Below are 17,681 nucleotides of genomic sequence, written 5' to 3'. Positions count from 1 at the left end.
GGCAGATAGAGAGCATAAAAGTGACAAGTAGCAATTCAGAGACAAGACCACGGGTTGAGCCCTTTGGAACTCTCCAGAGCAATGTCAATTTCAATTTCACCCTCTCGCCACGGGTAGGTGACATGCCGCAGCTGCGGTCAAGACACGAGGCTCCCAACGAGCAGACAGGAGTGGCGTGAAAAGATTGGACGGCAATGTACTATGGGAGAGCTGGCGAGGGAAGAGGGCAGTTCGCAATGTTCTTCAGGAAGCCGTCAGATCCTCAATGATTCAATCTGTGGGGGTCAGGGGATGACATGATGAGGGCGGGAGGGAAGAAGCCTACCAAGGGATTTTTAGAGTCAAGAAATCTGCCTTGACGGCTCGGGGGGGGGAAAAAAGCATTTCTCTTTTCTCCATAAATTGAGCTCGGAACTGATATCACATAATGTACATACTGGAGGCTAGAGTTCACTACTTTTAACAATATTATGTTAAAAGCAGTGATTTGACGAGTAGTTCCTAAGTCACTAGCTGATATTTTGTATTGCTTTTAGTGAATGCCTTTGTTATATTTAGCTAAAATACACAAGGACAAAGGTGTCACGTTTTACGTTTTTTCTTTTTAAACAGTATACGTCTGCTAAAGACAGCAGAGTTGTGTAAAAAAGGGGTTGAGGGCAACTACTAAACGCTGCGCTTCTAAATGGCTGCAAGATAAAAGCGCAATATCCTTCTCATTTTTTTTCTTCTGTTCTTGGAATATTACAGCAGTGGCCAATGAGCAATAAAGTGCAAAGCCGTAGAAGCCGAATGGCAATTTAAAAATGTCTATTAGGGTTGTTAGTGCTACTTGAAAATGGCTTTGGGAAACTTGGAACGGGGAAACAGTCAACACGTCGCACACCGGCGCGTGGGAAAGAACGCCAAGGTTGACATAAACATTAACCTTCCTGCGCTCGCAGCCAATCTGTAGATTTGCTGGGATCTATTCTGGCGACACAAGCAAATCTGCTAATTGCTGCTTGATTGAAATGAAAAATGTGCGTTCGAGGCACTGGCGTTCTGACAAGGCGCCAGTGCATTGTGGGTGTTACTAAGATGGAGATGATAAAGATAGATGGGAGCAATGCGAGGGAAATCAGCCATCTTCTAAGTTGAAGCGTCTCCGCAGATGGCAAAAAACGTGAGCGTGGCCATGTTTGTCGTCTCTCGCACATTTGTGTCCCGCTCTGTGAAATAATCGAGTTTCATGACTTTCCGCTCGGCTGCGTCCATCTGCTTGCTTCGGGGGACAGTAAAGTTCTCAATCAGTTACAATTATCGCACTGTTTGTCAGTGAGTGCGGAAAACACACACCAATATTAGCGTGTAAGTGGCATCCCTCAGTCCGTCCTCCAGGGAGCCAATGAAAGAGCATCCGATTGGATGTCAAAATGGAAACTCTACTCTCTTTACTTAATCAGAGTATTCAGAGTTTTTGGGGCGGAAATAACCACCACCAACATAAAATATGTATGCATGCTGTCAACATGTTGCCTAGTGAAGAAGAAGCCAGTGATGACTATCGCTATTATTATTACTTAGAGATTTATAAATTGTTTATTTTAAGGTTTCACGTGAAATTAATGGCATGTTGTCTTCATTTTAGCTGCATTTGAGAGGTTGTATCTATCTTTGGACAACAAGACGAAGCTAAGAAACGGATGCCGTCTTAACCGTATATTAAATCATAATTATCTATACTTCATACTAAAAGAACCGTTTGACTTTTTGCAGTCATTCAAGTTGATTTCTTTCCGTCACCTTGCAATAGTACTGGCGACCTTCTACTGTATTAGAGCGACTGCTCCTTTTACGACATACTCAATGGCTAAAGCAGATAAAAAAACGACAGGCTTCCTGTTTTTCCTGATGGGCTTTCGCTATTCATCTTGCTGTGTGTTCCACAGATTTACGTAGTTCCCCTCTCCTTCCTTCCTTCTTTCCTTCCTCAAGTCCACCATGTCCAACTTAAAAGTCCTGGCCAGCCTCGCCTCAATCAGTGTGCATTCTGGCCCCCGTAAATCTGCCGCGGCACCCCCATAAAGCTGCCCGGGGCGTGACTCGACAAATATTAAGGAAGAGAGTCTGAAATAAACAAAATATAAATACTAGCGAGTGAGACAACTAGCGTGCAGACCAGACCAAATAGCTCTGTTGTCTAAAATTGACCCTATTGGTGGCATGAAAAAATACTGTACGTTTTATTACCCTGCAGTTTAATCGGCGAGATCTTGGGCTAACCTATGCCTGCCACGTTTTTTAATCTGTTCTGTACACAAATATTGGAGGAGTAAAAAGTTCAACCGAGTTCTTCCCGGAAAAATAACGAGAAGCACAAAGTGAGATTTTGCGACAGCCCTCCAGGCGCTCTAAAGATATTAAAATATATATTAAGGTCAAACTGGAGATTAAAACAAAATATGACTCAAGAAAAGAAGAAGCGCACAACATTGTGTAAAAACCACCTCAATTTACAGCAAGACACCGCCTCCATATAATGTACACAGTCAGGAATCCAATTTAAAGTCTATTCCTTTACTTGTTCAAAGATCGCTAAACAAAATGAGCTGTTATGGCTGGTGTGACATTGGCATTCATATGCGAGTCATCGTAATATTAATATTGGTTGACTGCAGAGGACGTAATTGGACAAAATGGCAACTCTGGGAAGGATGATTTGTTTGTGTTATTTATATGTAATGAATGCAATATAAATGACAATGTCGCATTTTTACAAGTGCATAAAAGACATTCATTTTAACACACGATTATTACTTATGAGTTCCCTTTTAACGATGCCCTCCACGCATGACAATGACATTTTAAGTGATTTAAAAAGTCATTCGGTCATTCGGCCGACAAAATAGTTACGAGCATTGGCCGGTAGGACGGCGGCCTCAATTCCGGAGGATCACAATCTGACTACGTCAGGTCCTTTGTCCACGCAATTTGAATCTGCAATGCGGTCAGCGGGACTTCCATACCTTTGACTCTCGATGGCCACCCGGAGAAAAACAAGAGTGTAATCTCGCTGGAACTTTGCTGCCGCATTGCTCACGTTGTTCTTATTCTCTTCCCGAGAGCCTCCAAGGCTGACATCAGATGTTAAATCAAGGCGAACCGACGTAGACAAGGACGAGCTACATCTAAGCTGCTGTCGGGACTACGGCCAAATAGCCTGGCACTCGCACTGACCAATGGCTGAGCATTTGTACTACTGCACCCTGGAAAAATGCACGGGGCAGCGAATACGCACATCAAGTGGCATGTCCATTTTTTTTACACCCCCAAGAAACGCATGGTTGTCAAAGGATGAAGTCACTTTGCTTATTCTGTAGGCGCAAAGACACCGACTCATTTAATATTTTTCTGCCGTGTCCAAGCCGTGCCGTTTCATGCGTGTCACGATGGAAATGGACCGTGACCGAGCAAGAAGTCTGATTTATGTCAATTTGGAGGGTTTTTATTTATTGTTTTGTTCCTGTTCCCCTTGATGTGATTCTCGGTCTGATTTGAGACTAATGTTAGACATTTCGCTCCATTTCTTCAACAAAGAGCAGCGTTACTGATGGAAGAAAATTGCTACCTTAGCTTCTCTCTCTACCAACTGAGTGGACAGACTAAAATGTCGATGGCTTTGCGTTGAATTTGACAAGAGACATGTCGGTGACACGTTCAAAATCAAAATACACAGAGAATGACAATGGCAACACTCTACACTCAACACTTTCTTTTTGATTACTGACAAACATCTGCTCCACATGTGATCATCCAAAAATGAGCTGCATTAATTGCCCTTTAACATTGACTCCAAATGAAGACAAAAAAGGTGATACAAAAGGAGAAAATGAGGTGGGTGATTGTTTGAGAGCAACCACGGTTGGGGCTACCATCCTTAATATGTACAAAAAAACAACAACATACTTTTACATTTGAACTATTTTGTAACTTATGTTACAGCATTGTCTCTGTCAAAGCCTATCAAATATCACCAAATGAGGCATCTGCATGAATTGACTCATAATCATCACCATCACCATCACCATATCGACATTATTTGCATGTGGATGTACCTGCAGGAGAGGGCCTCTGCATATCCTCAAAGGGTTGTGGGCTAGACCCCGAATTGGATGGCAGCCAATCGACATTGAAACAGACAACCACTCACTATCACAATGGCACTGCCACCGAGTGGGAATCGAACCTGGACTGCTGGCATCAAGGTCAGGCGGAATAACCACTACACCGACGGGTGGCTCCTCTGCATATTAATGTATCCCATATTGCATTCGACGATGGACTCTGGACCTTTGCCCAGCCAAGAGTGCCACTGCCAGAGCAACCAATCATACGCTTGCTTATCGTTTACTGTACAAAAATGTCACACTTATGCAACAGTGAGGCAGAAATGCAGAATGCCTCGTTCCCAGACACATTTTTATAAATATCGTCAGATGCTGAAACCAGAGATAGCCTGCCTCGGTTGTGTAATTTCACAGTAGTGGGTGGGCGATCACTCCAGATAACCCAGGACATTATTTGGATAGGAGGCATTACAAGGTCAATTTTCCATCTCCCTCCTTTTGCATCACACGAGCAGTTTACTTTATTTTATACGTGTGCGGCTATCAATGTTTTAATTGGAGATGGAGCAATTCTGTACGTTACTACAGCAACGGAAGCCGCCATCGTGCAGGCTAGTCATGCACGGCTGTGCGGACACGTGAAACCCAAGCTGTCAGTTTATCAACGGCCGCAATTTTTCACTCTTGATCAGACAACTTTGCTCGCAGCTACCTGCTCCGCCCGCGTTGGCGTCGTGAGTTGGGAGACAACTAGCCTACCTAATTCGCAGTGAATCATTGTCTTTGTCTGGACCCCACCTTCACCTATCTGCCCCTCCTCCAGTTTCCAAACAAACAAAGGACGGGCAGCATGACGAAGGTGACTTGTTAAATGCTGCTCTTAGTTGGATTGGATAACTTCATTCATCCCGTATTCGGGAAATTTCGTTGTCACAGTAGCAAGGGGGTGAGGATGCAGAAATAGGAAAAGCATTTTAGACATAAATAGATAGGTAATAAGTAAATGTGTTTGCTTATGGATCCGTTGCGTTAGAAATTTGACGTTCGGCTTCACGTTAGGCAACAGCGAGGTCTATTTTGGACTGAAGCATAAAGTTGGACATATGAATTTAAAATGCATTGAATATTATAGAGTGGTACATTATCGATTTGTCTCTGTTAGTTAGCGTAGTTTGTGTTCATAAAAAATAATACAGCCTTGAGAAATTTTGCTAACGTGCAAGTAGCTCATTTTCATCCTTCATTCATTTTCTGACCCTGAATTGGTGGCTAGCCAATCACAGTAGGTCAGTTTTAATTGTCTTTCGCCAATAACAGGTGATAAAATGAGAGCGCAACCAAGAAGTACATTTCATCTTTGCACAATCAATAAAAAATATCAGCTCCGTATAAACTGATTGGTCAACCTATCATGACACCCATCCCTCGAAAACATCTTTGACTAGCAAATACAGGAGTCCCGGTCCCCTAGCATCCACATGCCTTATTGGAAAGCATTTATTAAGCCAATGAATGTCACGTGAGGCCGACACAGATACTAATACCAGTGGAACAAATCTTACCTAGCTGTAGCTCCATGTTGCTAATCTTGTTTTCCGAGGGGAACAGGATCTTGGGCGGCTTGTCGGTCAAAGGGGCTGAAAAATAGAGGCGACACGCTTTAACATCCTGAGGGGCGGCAAGAGGAAAAAAAACGGAAAGTCCTTTCCTCACTATTGGTATTCAACATTTGTCCTGCAGACATTTGCAAGGGCTTTGCAATTGATCTTATCACCGTCTTCATTTTCTATACTGCCAATCCTTTTCAGAGTCATGGCAGGGCTCTCTCACTTGACATGAGTGGAAAACAAGACTACATCTTCAGAACGGTGGCCAATCATCTCAGGACAATTGTTAAATGGGGTTGGTTTATGACTATGTGCTTGTTTTTTAATGTTATTTCCACAGAAGCATTTTCTCAATTAAAGCTGATTCTATTGTTAAAATATTTACGACAGATGAAAAATGGCAGAGACAGTTCACAGTGAAAATGTTTGTTCGTCAACGTAGGATTCTGTCTTACAGTCCCTGGCAAAACTAAAATTCATAGCAGTTTATAGAAATATATTACAATAAAATAGGTAGTTGGCTGCATTGCCGTTCATGAGATTTAATATTTACAAATGTTCTACCAAGTTTTAATACTTGGAAAGTGCATATTTAGCAAGATGTCATTGCTCGGCTGCAGTGTGTCCGTCGTCGTCACATTTCTTCCACTTCCACACACCAACATTTTTCTTTTCGCGTATCACTGGGAGTACACACCCATTTGCACTTTAGCGGTATAAAAGAAAAGCGGGTATTGAATAAAACAGACGACTCCCGGCAGCATACTTTTCAGGGACATCTAATTATGAAGCGGTGAATTTGCAGCAGCAGCGCTTTTAGGCAGCCCCCTCGTCCCCCCCAACCACACATACCCACACAAAATAAAGAAGCTTCCTCTGTGTGTCCTCACAAGATCTCTTCTCCGGACTTATTATCGAAGCTCACTAACAAGCTCTAGGAATTTTTTTTGAGAATAACGCGACAGCTCCGTGTTTGCTGGTCTTTTGGAAAAAAATGAGCTGTACGCGATAGGTGGCTCGCGGGAAGAGACGTTGAGCGTTTCAAAGCGTTTCGCCGTGTCTGGAAATCGTTGTCGGTTGTTCCAGAAGGGAAAAGCAAGATTTTTTTTCTTTTTCTCAGGGGCGATGGCACCTTCTGGTATGTAAATAACCGCAGTCGGGCCGGGTGACGTTGACATGAGGGGCGGTCACAGGCTCTTGGGCACAACTGTTTGCACTGATAATAGGTAATCGGACAGCACACAGATACACTTTTAATTACACATCAAAGTGGTCTGCATCATTACACAATGTGTGATCCTACAGCGAATTAATGCGCTGGGCAAACAAATGAGGACAAGCTGTTGGGTGGACACGAAGGGGAGGGAGGGTGAGTGACCGTTCAATAAATTTAAGACTAATCAATCAAACAATCAAGATTTTTATCAGTCAGTTAGTCAAATTGATCACTATTTTGCATAAGTGTCAAAGTGGTTCATCCAAGGGGGGACCGAACCTGTATGGCAAATAAGCTCAAATTCAGCCTACAATTTGTCACATTTCTCTGCTTTAACACTAGATTGAGCTTGTCACTTTGACAGTGGCTCTTGAACCTGCAACGTGTTGAAATCAATGTAGACAACTACAGAATTTCAGTCATTTGTTTTATAGAAATAAACGTATCTACGGCTGACTGGCGACCAATCTTGGGTGTAGTTTGCCTTTTGCCCAGAGTTGGCTAGGGTAGGCTCCGGCACCTTGCGACCCTGACAAGGATAAGCTGTGTTGAACATGAAGAGAAAATAAAGACTTAAAAGTAAACATTAAAAATTGTTTTAATGTTAGTGTGTGGTCATTTTCTTGTTTCAGTTTACTGTCTCTGGACATTTTCTTGATTCTAAAAAAATGTTTCAGGTGTAAATATACATTTTAAAAATCTGATTTTTACCAATTGACATCTACTATACAAATGAAAGTGCAAGAATTTTGTCTTAATTTTTCTTAACGCGGCTCTGGGGGAAAATAATGGACACGCCTGATTTATCGTATTTTGAAGCAACAACTAGATTTGTTGTTTATTTTGCCCGTGTTTGATGTCTTGCGTTGGGATGCGCATAATCGATTAACGAATGTGAAATTGATTGAACAGAGGGGGGAATTGAACTCCTTTCAACTAGCTATAAAATTGTACCACGTATAGCTTGGGGTAAATCTTGTGGCGGTTTTCATAAGCTGAGAAGCCCAAAGTCAATTTCAAGCATTTCAAACGGTTAGTACTAACATTTCAATTTGTAATGATTATAGCGGCTTGTATGCGGGAAAATAATATTTATAGACAGACGCCTGTTGGAAACAAGTCATGACAACATATCTATTGGACTTTTTCCATCTTTAACTGAAAGTAGAATTCCCATTTTGCAAACCAAGCTGAATGTATTTTTTTTACAAGGTGACACAAACTATCTCTGCTAAATCTTAAACGCTGTGACAATGGTGCTGATTGCGATTCTATCTTTGCATGAATATGGCAATCCATGGGGTAGTCTCTGTTAAAAAGAATTTCTTTCTGGGGATTTGGAATCACAACCTGAGAAATGCTGCTCTGCCAGTTCCCTTTAAGTGCAATGTACAGTATCCCGGTGTGTGCAGGCATCCATGTAAATATGCTAAAACCAGAATATAGCTCTGTATCAACAGTATAAGTGTTATGATCAATCATCCACAAGGCCATTAGCGCACAGTAGCGGAAAACCCTTGTGGACTTCCTGGGTGAAATGTTTGGAGTGGTCGACTGAAGGAAAAATGTAAATCAATGAAAAAAAACAGTATCCATTTTTGGGGGCCTAAATTTGTCAACATTTTTTTTTTGTTTTTTTTCTATTTGTAGTCCGTCTCTTGAGTATTTCTACATAAATGCTCAGTTTGACACTTTAACGCCAATACGTGCATCTGCACTTAACGGCCTTTTAAGAGCACAAATTGCCTCTGAAAAAGCCCCTCAATAATAACGCGGCATCAATTTAGCATCATCTCAAGTTAGCGTCCAACGGCAAAGAGTCTCCCACAAATGGTGTCCATTACGCTTCATTGAAGAGGACACCTTGGAGGGAAATTGAAGACGTTTATTTACACTCCTTCCCGGGATGATATTTAAGAGAAAACAACTGAATACAGTGATCGTACACATTAGGAGGTACAATTAAGCAGTAGGTGGATATGAGGAGGGTTTGGAATAAGAACACGGCCTGCGGTGTTAGAGAACAATGGGATGTCTAAATGCGGCACTCAGGTAATTCATACTCGTATTAAATTGCCGTTTTACATGAAGGTGGCCAGCGACTTCAACCAGGAGCTTGCTCTTTTTCTGCCTGGAGTTCTTTTTTCTCTTTTCCGAAGGCAATCAATCAAACAATTCAAACCCGGCGGCGCAATTTCATGATTAAGTTGTCTGTTTAACCCCCTTTGAAAAGGTATCCCGTCGCTGGGCGTTCTTACGCAAAATGACTTTTCTCTGAGAGCAAGGTAAGAAAGATACAGATATGAGTCAGCATGCTCTCGATGCTGTTTCCTTGGCAACTTGGCAATGGCTGTAGGACAGGGTCATAAAAGTGAAGCTGCACAATGAAAATATATTGCTAGCGCAGGACTTATTAATTGTATCACAGCTCTGTATCATAAAGAAAATCTGCTTAATCTTCAAGTAAAGAACATTTAGCATTTTTATTGAATTATAGGTGAAGCATATTTGATGATGAACAATTTAATGACGGCTACTAACTACATACATTTTCACTTTTCCTGTAATTTAACTTTTTTTCAGAGGAAAAAAACAGATTATGACTGAATAGCATGAAATGACTAAATTCAATCTAATGTTACTATTATTACATTTATAATCATAAAACCCAAATTGCCTACTTTTGGATCTGAATCCACAATTTCAGTAAAAACAACACTACTATTTGTAGTAGTGTAATGTATTTATAGCCTATTTTTAAAAATCTTTCAATTGATTAATAATATATGTATTTCCATATTAACTTTTGCAATAGTGTCTTTTTTTTGTATTTACAATTGTTTTTATTTTCTTATTTATTTAGAATTTTGGCAACATTGGTCCTCTATAGAATGTTGCATTGATTTTATTATGTTAAATTTAAAGGTCTGAGTAAAATCAGTTCACCAGCCTAAACGATTTCTTCAATTTCTCTACATTTATGCACTGGAATTCCATGTCCACACCGGCGTCAAACTGTGTCAAAAGATCGCTAATTGACTGAGTCATAATTACAACCAAAGTGGTGTGATCAAGCCTTGCGTTCCATTGGTAAGATCTGCAGCAACAATCGATTCCACACAACTAGCAGAAATCTTCCAGCTCATCGAGTCATTGGTAATGATTAAAAAAATGTTCTTATGACTGCGAGCTATGAAAAGACAGCAACTGCGCCATTGATTTGGAATAAAACAAGTGATGACACACAAAGCCAGAATTCAGATTGGTTCGCTCTGCTCGTTTCCGGACACACACAAACGTAGTCAGCTCCGGTCACACCATGATCATTTTTGGTAAGGTCTAAGGGGATCTGTGACACAATTGGTCAGTTGGATGGTTATCCTGTAAAGTCGAGAGAATACAAAAATGTACTCAATAGATATACAGACACTCCTCAACTTACGAACGCAATTGGTTCCGAGCGATTGTTCATAAGTTGAATTTGTTTGTAAGTTGATTTAGTGCTATATTTTGTATTATAATTTATGTTTAAGGCCTATATAAGTATATTGAAGGTTTATATAAGTGCATTTGTATGTTTAAGGCTTGTATAAGTAACACGCATTGGTTTGTACTGAAAAAAAAAACATTTAATAAAATGGAGAGAATATGTACAGTACTGTAGAGAGAGAGATAGATTCATGTATTAGAAACTGGCCAAAAGAAGCGACCTAATGACGATTGCAGTTTTCTTCTTTTTTTCATCATAAATGATGCAGTAGCACTGTATGGCTTCATTCAATTGATTTGCAAACTTTGTGCAACGTTCAATATTTGGGTCCTGCTGCTCGATCTTTCTGTTTATAAATGGTACTGAATGTGCAACGCTCACCACTTTCTGACGCGCATCAAGCTTCGTTATTATTGCTACTCGTTTCAAATGAAATGGCTTGCCTCTTCCTTGCAACTCCCTCAATAGAAGCCTTTAGCTTTTTACCAACCATATTCAATATTGGATGCATGAGATATTTAATGATACAAATGAAAAAGGTTCTTTGCACACTGGAGATACATTCACGCACTTCCGCATTGCAATGAAGAAGGTAGATGCTGGGTGAGCTGAGCTCTCACAGCGCCAGGCGTCGGTATTAGCGGCGGAAAGAAGTACTACTCCGAAAAAGACGCGAAATACAAAATTGGACTTGCGAACATTTTTGGACTTAAACGCAATTTGCAGACATGTTCGTATGTACCGTTGTTCGTAAGTTGAATGTTCGTAAGTAGGGGAGCGTCTGTACATGTCCTATTTATTTACACGGATCACCGAATGGATGGCAGCAACAACGAAGGCATCGGGAATCTATAACACGGGCGAAAACTCGTCCGAAGCGTGCGTGCGTCACCATGCATGTAAACATAATGAAATTTTGAAGAAGTGACGGGCATGGAGAGGGAGACAAGAGGAGAGAGAAGCAAAAGCATACGCTGCACATTAGAGGCTGTTGTGAAGGCACATGAAAAGGAGCTTGTATGCGGCTGTTACGACTGATGTTCAAATGCCTTGGAATCAATGCTACCACGTTGTGGGAATTATGGCAACAATCCTGGAGGTCGCCTTCTTCTTTGAAAAGAAAGGGGGCAAAAGGGCGCTCCAGAGACAAGAATAGGTCAACGGACAATCGATAGACAAATCAACAATAGATGCTCTGCCTTCTTTCAGCCAATAAACTAAAAAGATGAAAATATTATACGCATGATGTAATGGAGTGCTTTCAACTGGAGGCCAAGCACAATTATTTGACAAATTGCAAAGTAGGAGAAAGTTATTATGTAGAGCATGTCTTGAATATTTCTGTTCTAAAATAAATAAATATATCCCTCCAGATACCTGAAAAGAAATATAGTATATATAATAGATCCTAAAATATCAACTATTTATGTAGACTAGTGAAGCAGAAGAATGAGAGCATAAAAGTCAAGAAAATCGAGAGAGCTCATTTTATCACGTGCGACTATCTTTTAGACGATTCTTCAAGAGAACCAAATATTCCAACATAGTTTGTTGGCGACTTTAATTTGTGCAGCACAACATATTGGCAATAAAATGTATACGCGATTGGGAGACGGAATCCTAGTCCGGAGATGACAGTCAATGGTTTTCTCTTCCTGCCGCTCAACCGTGACCCAAGTGAACATAAATAGCACAGACAATGGTAGTTGGATTGATTTTTTTCGCATAAATGAATAAATGATGACTTTGGTCTACGCACAAAAATGTAAACAAGCGCACCAGCGAGCTAACATGCTTCCACCAATACATAAAAGATGAGTAGAAAACAGACGACAACGGAGAGTAACTTCAGGAGGAGATCCGTCCGTGCCAAGTACATATCGTTGCTTGTCGCCTGTGTGCGTTCACTTCTGCAGTTGCCTTGGTAACGCTCTGATAGATGTGCCATATTTTTCACCTGTCACTGGATATTAGTATTCTCGACTATTATTCGGCTCGGTTGTGTCCCCCCGTCTGCCCCTGGTTGCGTTTGATCTCAATTCATCTCCAAAGAAATACCGTGGCTTTCTCTCTGCTCACCGACAGCTACTTTTTGTCCTGGCAAACTTTGCCACCACACCTTTTCTTAGGTTTTACATCTCTGGACATCACTGATGTGTTTTACTACTTTACTAGCCTGATATCACATTTTTTTTTTCATGTGAGTCCGAGTCACCTGATTTTTGAGAATCTGCCGACACCTAGTCCCTTATCTAATACTGAACAAATGCATCAAAGAAGGGGAAAAGAACAGCCACGTGTATTTTACACAGAGATATTATGATCATATACATAAAGGAGCGATTAAAACAAGGCAAAAATAAATCTTAAATTCCGAAGATTTTAGCTATTTCAGTCAGGTGTGTTGCTTCACATTTTCCATTTTTCCGCTAGGTTTGTTTCAATAGCGTCAATATTTATATCGCAATAATATATTACTCTAGCTGTTATTGCTAATCAAGAGGACAAATTCCCAAAGTACTTGTGTCAATACTGTAAGTGTAAAAAAAAAGTTATTCTGATCATAGGCGTAATGGGCTTGCATAACGAAGAGTGAGATATTTAATCAACTAGAAAGCCTGCACCTCACAACTGTGATGTCAGATTAAGCACCATCTTTAATAAAATATGCTGGCCGAGCTTTTTAATATTTTCAGTGGCGCCAGTCCTCATGCTAATTTCCCAAAGAAAATATCTGGCAACATATTTTCTTACGAAAATCGTAGCGTTTCCGACTTTTTCAGGATCCGCCCGCAGACACTCTTTAGAGAGCAAACACATACCGTCTAATGACTTTTCACTATCCAATGGGTGATCGCAAATCCGAAATACTGCTTAATCCTTAGGACTATCCAGTGCGGAGATATCCGCTAAGCTCTTTGTGTCAACTCCACAATGAATACACTGCTTTTCTGGTCATGCAATGGGAGTGCAGGGGAGATCAATACGTGACACATGTTAAACAAGCGCAAAGAGGGTCATAAAAACATTCCTGCAGGCAATGATGAACAATAAGCTTTATTATCTCTTGGCCATCTCTTGAAGTGGGCTGTTCAGAGCAAATTTCTAAGTGTGTCGGAGCAGGAGGACACATCGAGGGGGCGAGCAAAGCAGGTGGATTCGCAGGATTAACACAGTCCTGGCGCATTATGAGCAGCTTGTTTGACCTCAAGTCCAAATGGGGCGTCCTTTCCTTGCAAAGTCTCATCAAGTGCATAGCTACAGATCGCTACGAGCATGTCAACACGCCACCTGAGGTGACAGATCCAGCTAAGACCAGCGTGTTTATACAAAGTGAGGAGCGGACATGAAGGCTCACCTTGTTGCCATCTGCTGCACCGGGTCCTCCTTACTGGCCTATGTGACACTAAAAAACTAAAGACCACATGCTATGTAGTCTACTCCAAAATTTGAAGCAACTTTATGTCACCAAGGGTCAAAGTCAAACAACTTCATGCAGCTTAAAACTAAGGACAATAATCTAACAAATCGGGTTGCACGGAAGAAGGGTTGATTGATTTTTTGATTATTATTATTTTGACAATTCAGTGCAATATTCTTCTGTCTTTGCATATTTGGATCATGTATTTGAAAGTATATTCACTAAATGTAAAAATGAATGAAATGACTTTTCACCGTCTTTAAACAATATAATGGCACTCTCATAGAGATACCTACTTTTCCCATCAAACAAAACAACAGAGGTGGCACGGGTAATTATCTCAGGTTACGGATGTAATTATTCCCAAGCAGACATTAAACAGTTAAGTGCTGCACCTACTCAAGCACGTAAACAGTCTTTCGAATGAATTAAAGCGTGCAGTCTTACCGCGTGTCGTGAACGGCTTCCCTAACGATTATTTTACGTTATGTGGACATGCTGTCTTTAATGCCGATTAGAGTTCCAATAGACTCTGACATGGCTGTTGCATAATAATGTTCAATTCCAAATGTGCTAAGGAACGAGGACATTCCTGTCCACCACTGTTAATAAGATAAAATGGTCTTTTAACGTTTGTTTTAAACATGCAGTAGCTAATGACTTCTAAAATCTCGAGCGGGTGTAGCGATGTCTCGATCCAACACTCAGTATCGTCTCAGCATCCGCTGAGTAAGACTACTGCTCTTTAGGAAACTAACGATAGTAAAAATAAGCATTGGGTAATATTTGTAAACAGACATTATTTTCATGAACTGGTTACATTATTTTTACATTAGTTTTGCTGGTTTAAAAAGATAGGAATCGGATCAGCATTTGAAAAATTGGATCGAAAGTAAACAAAAACAGAATCAGTAGTCGCCACTCTCCAAATTGTGTGTGCAGGGCCACATCGTTCTCATCGTTATGTTTTCCCGCAGAGGGAGATTATGTTTGCAAGCTCATAAACGGTAAATGTATGATCGTCTCATTCATAATGTAAATACATACAGCCCACTTGAAAAAGGTCATTAAGTTAAATGGCACTCAACAGCCACACGGAGCCACGGCATACGAATGAAAGAGCCAAATATAACTCGAGAGCCACGGGTTGTTGACCCTTCTATTAAAGTATTTCATCTTATAACACTTCAAATGGTAAAACCAATTGGCATCTGTTTTATTTTGTGGTTGCCTTGTGTAGATAGTGGCAGTTGGAAGCCAATCGAGCCTATAAGATGCCGTTTTTTGGTGAGTTTGCAAAATGTGGAGAGCATTCCAATATATAAGATTCCTGCATGTTTGCGTGGATGCCACTGGAGAGCTAATCTCTCAGCTAAATGAGAATCACGCACTGGTCCACACATCCCGCGGCCTGAGTTTATTTAATGTTCTGCCCTTGGAGAAAAAGAATCGTGGCGGTGGGGCGGGGAAAAACGTCTTCAGCATTGAGATTGCGCCGCACAGAAAAGGAGAAAAAAAAACATGCATGGGCTGAGAATTGTTTGTCAGCAGAAGTAATTTCCCCAGCAAACCAAATAATTATGCACTTCTCCCTCAGAGCTGCTTAAATGTTAATTAGCACTCTGGATTTTTTTTCTTTTTTTCCACAGGGCGGCCATGTAATTTAGAGTTTATTCAGGTAGCAACTTAAGGCTGATGCTAGCGGATGAGGAAAGCGTGAACTGTATTTCAATGATTTAGGATACAGATAGATACTCAATTCAATAAAAGGATGATGAGGTTATTGAATAAAATGTCCAATAGACATAATTATTTTTCAATATGAGCAGAAGAGCGGGAAAAAAATGGAGTTTGAGAACCCAGCTCGAAATTGTCAAAGGATTTAAATGGTTGCACAATGGACTGTTGACCAGTCCGGGCTGTATCCCATCCATCATCCCATGTGAGGAGGTTAAGCTCCAGCTCACACACAGAAAAAAAAACCTGAAAATGAAATGGTGTCGCTACGAGTACAATATTGTACAAGTTGTATTTGAGGAGGAGAGCGAGGAGAGGGCGACACTGCGCATTTAGGACAAGTGAGGGTTCACTACGTTAAGGTCCCAAGGGGGTAAATGCTAACATACGACGAGAGTCCAGAATAAATTCCATTGATTGCACGTAAGCCAACGTGCCGCTCGGCTCTTCATCAGCGTAACCGAAGTGAGGAATCTAAATCGGCTGTGAGTGACGGCGACTAAAATGAAGCCAGTCACTTTACAAGCTGCCAGGCTGATCGCTGCAAATCATGTGTGTTTGTTTCCCCCCGATTCCCAAAGCCAAACGATGCTCTTCTCTCCCGGCCTTCCAAGACAGATGGAGATCATTAGCTCCTCTCCTGCCGCCTCCCCCGACACTCTTTCCAATCTGTCACATCTAAAGCATACTGCGAGCGCCATTTCTCCCACCCCAGCACCCCTCCATCTCTCATAGGTCCCGCCCCGCACTCGGTGACAGAGTCCGACCACGTCGCGCAGATTTATGTCTAGTGACGTGCTCCGGCACAATCTTGCAACTTTCACCTCTACTTCATCACTCCCGTCTGAGCCAGTTATGGCACTGGCTTCCCAGGGGGAGGGACGGATGAGAAACCATCCGTCGGATCTTTCAATGAACATGACACCCTGAAAAGCCTGCAAAACATTGATGCATGGCCACGGATGTCCTTCAGCACACTCCCAGAATTGTCAAGAAGGAATTTCTTGGAACAGAAGCTGTCGTATTTTCAAAATTACAAGTGTGGTTAAGCCGACGACAGTTCCCAATGCAGTTCTTGGAGATGATCTTACAAAATGATCAGAAGATGATGATAACTGTTGTTTCAGTCCACTACGGTATGCTATCTCTCTCAAAAAATACCTCCCATTTGCAATTGGCTAAATGGCGACTATTTATTTACGTCAGTAGACCTATTGTGTACAACGTACACCTTCTGGGTATTGTCTTTGTATTTCTATCATAGTTTTTTTGAAATATATAAAACGACCTAAAAAAATGCCTGAAATGTCCAACTGGGAGCCATGTGAGTTCAACATGGGCATGGGTTCTATCTGGTTTTGCCCATGGGCGCCACTAGAGGTGCACTTGTGCAAGCCCACTAGCACTCACGTGGATTTTTTCTGGGTCTCAGGTGGGCTAGGAAGCCTGAATCTGCCCCACATCAGTACGATCTGTTGGCTTGACTGTCTGTAACACATCATCAAAACAACCCTTCTGCAAATTTGCAGCCTCAAAGCTGCAGTTACCTGCCTTGCACAGAACCGAGGGGGGTGTCAATGTAACGATCCAGGCCTTGCAGAGCCAAAATCCCACAGGTAATTAAAATACATTGTCAGTGTTGGTATGTGTCATGCAAACTAGTTTTTTGGACAGGCACAACAGCATGCATTATGAGATTGCCTATCACAGAGGTGCCATTCCACTTGTTAACGCTCGAATACGACCTGAGAAAGAGAAACAAATACATACTGTATGTCAAGTCAATCTTTTACCGGGAACAAAAATGGCTTTAGGACAAAGAAAAATCTGCAACATCACCGAAAGTGGCCCCGTGAGAAAATTGTAACTTGTCTTTTTTGGATTATGCACAACAAAATTTGATCCGTTTGTTTCACAATTTCGGATGGTGAACACCACAACATCGGGTCATGCACGTGAGGATATTTCTTACTGGGGAAAAAATCTGTCAGAATAGATCTCAATTCCTTAATGTTTTTGTAAATGTTGTAGTCGATGGATTTATGAGTAGATGACTAAGGATAAAATAAACACTTGGTGGGGCTTGATTGTTCGCAGTGTT

General features: G+C 41.3%; 1 protein-coding gene across 5 annotated transcripts in view; it reads right to left on the bottom strand.

Moving 5' to 3' along the window:
* The window catches only part of il1rapl1a (interleukin 1 receptor accessory protein-like 1a), a 145,425-nt gene that overhangs the window by 40,244 nt on the left and 87,500 nt on the right, over positions 1-17,681 (bottom strand). For all 5 annotated transcript variants that reach the window (XM_077617503.1, XM_077617505.1, XM_077617504.1 and 2 more), the window contains exon 6: positions 5,672-5,746. In XM_077617503.1, coding sequence (XP_077473629.1) covers positions 5,672-5,746 — 75 coding nt within the window. The remainder of the gene's footprint in view (positions 1-5,671; positions 5,747-17,681) is intronic.

This window comes from Stigmatopora argus, chromosome 13, assembly GCF_051989625.1.
Source record: "Stigmatopora argus isolate UIUO_Sarg chromosome 13, RoL_Sarg_1.0, whole genome shotgun sequence".
NCBI classification, from domain to species: domain Eukaryota; kingdom Metazoa; phylum Chordata; class Actinopteri; order Syngnathiformes; family Syngnathidae; genus Stigmatopora; species Stigmatopora argus.
The sequence above is the reverse complement of the archived record's forward strand: the minus strand, read 5'-3'. Positions and strand labels throughout refer to the sequence as shown.